Genomic DNA, 1,889 nt, shown 5'->3' with positions numbered 1-1,889 from the left:
ATGAATATGAATTCACTTATCGATCATAATCAACACTTGCCGCAGCAACTTACGGATCCACCAATAAGCCGGCCACCACCAAAAGCCGGAGTAAAAAGGGGTCGCAGTAAAAAGATCCCGCTCGAGGAAGCTTTAAAGATGGAGCTGACAACAAACAATATGAAAACGCCGAAGACGGCGTTGCAGGAGCTGCTGAACCGCGGCATCACACCGCAGTATAACTTGATCCAGGTGGAGGGAGCCGTACACGAACCCACGTTCCGTTATCGTGTTTCGTATCAGGACAAGGATGGTACATTAGAAGTTGTTGCAGAAACGTACTATGGTTTGGTATTGATGGGCATTTTCTTTGTTTTCGTTTTCTGCTATCCCTCCCGTCCTGTTGAAAGCTATGGGCACTGGAAAATCTAAAAAGGAGGCTAAACATGCGGCTGCCCGGGCGCTGATCGATAAGCTGGCTGTTACGCAAGAGTATGTAATTTTGTTATAGTGTTCAGTGTGTTCAACTCTCCACGTGATTATTACGTTCAACATCTTAAACTCTTTCGAAGGAACCTTGCCAATCATAACACGCCCGGCGGAGAAGAGGAACCATCGGGCAATCCGATCGTTTGGCTCCAGAAGATGTGCATTGCACGCAGCTGGCCCTCGCCATTGTACGAGATGGAAATGGAGGAAGTTCTGCCGCACGAGCGCCAGTTCACGATAGCATGCGTCGTGTTAAAATACCATGAGGTCGGTGAGGGTAAGAGTAAAAAGATCGCCAAACGTCAGGCGGCACAGAAGATGTGGCAGCGCCTGCAGGATCAGCCGCTAGAACCGAGTCAAACAATGCAGCTGCTCGACGACGATGGCAACGAAGAGGTAAGCATGGTGCACGGCTAGCTAGCGTTTCGCCCTACCCAGGAAGGTTTTCCTTTTGGCGGTATTACGCTTCCTCCCCGGTGTGGCGTACCTAGAATACTGGCGGAAAACAAAGGCAGCGGCCCTAAAAGCTTCCGGTTCACGGCGACATCCGTTTCTATAATTTCTGGTGTGGTTTTCTTCTGTACTCTAGCTACGCCCCACAGGAATTGGTGGACGCTTTGCCGACCCAAAAGATGCCGGCATACCGAGCCTCACGACCGCCCATAGCCAAAAGGTTTCCCACTTCCACAAAGCGCTCAAGTCTCGCAGTGGCGAAGCGTTGACTAAACTAAAGGTGCGCACCCCAGTGTTTTGCCCCGGATCCGTACATTCGGTTATCGCTTTGGCTTACGTTTTCGTTCCCTTCTGCAGCAAATTAACCTGAACGATAGGAGTATCAATTTCAAAGCCCTGCTGGACGATATCGCTAACGAGCAACGCTTCGAGGTAACTTACGTGGATATCGATGAGAAGACGCATAGTGGCATGTACCAGTGTCTGTTACAGCTGTCCACCCTGCCGGTTGCCGTCTGCCACGGTACGGGCAAAACTATCTTGGACGCGCAAATGCATGCCGCACGCAACTCACTGGAGTATCTGAAAATTATGCCGCGATTTTAGGTACACAATGGTAGGAAAACGAATCTTACTGGTTAGTGTAACCACGGGATGGTGTTAACACAGTTCTATTCCTTATTTTCTTATTCTTTCTCAACAGATATGGGAACGTTTCAAGCCCAAGACGCAACACAGTGTTGTAAAATTTGGGGGCGCTCTAAAAATGGTTAGCTAGCAGGGGAAAGCAGAACAAAAAGCGGGGAAACCTTGGGCTTATCGCTCACATACGCGTACCGCGGTATTCTTGGAACGTATGCGAAAACCCTGCCTCACACAGCGCAGACATTGCACGTCCCCGTATCGTTCAAGTAAGTGCGTAAATGACCATCAAGAGAATAACTGGCATAATCACCTCTCGTGGTGTG

General features: G+C 49.5%; 1 protein-coding gene across 1 annotated transcript; it reads left to right on the top strand.

Annotated features, from left to right (window-relative positions):
* Positions 1 to 1,527, top strand: LOC131293308 (RISC-loading complex subunit tarbp2-like). Its single transcript, XM_058321387.1, has 5 exons — positions 1 to 292; positions 390 to 471; positions 552 to 864; positions 1,058 to 1,201; positions 1,279 to 1,527. Exons 1-5 carry the CDS (start codon positions 1 to 3, stop codon positions 1,525 to 1,527), a joined length of 1,080 nt encoding a protein of 359 aa, XP_058177370.1.
* The last annotated feature ends 362 nt before the right edge of the window (positions 1,528 to 1,889 follow it).

Source organism: Anopheles ziemanni, chromosome 2, assembly GCF_943734765.1.
Source record: "Anopheles ziemanni chromosome 2, idAnoZiCoDA_A2_x.2, whole genome shotgun sequence".
NCBI lineage: Eukaryota > Metazoa > Arthropoda > Insecta > Diptera > Culicidae > Anopheles > Anopheles ziemanni.
Note: the sequence above shows the minus strand (reverse complement) of the source record. Positions and strands in the feature narration are given on the sequence as shown.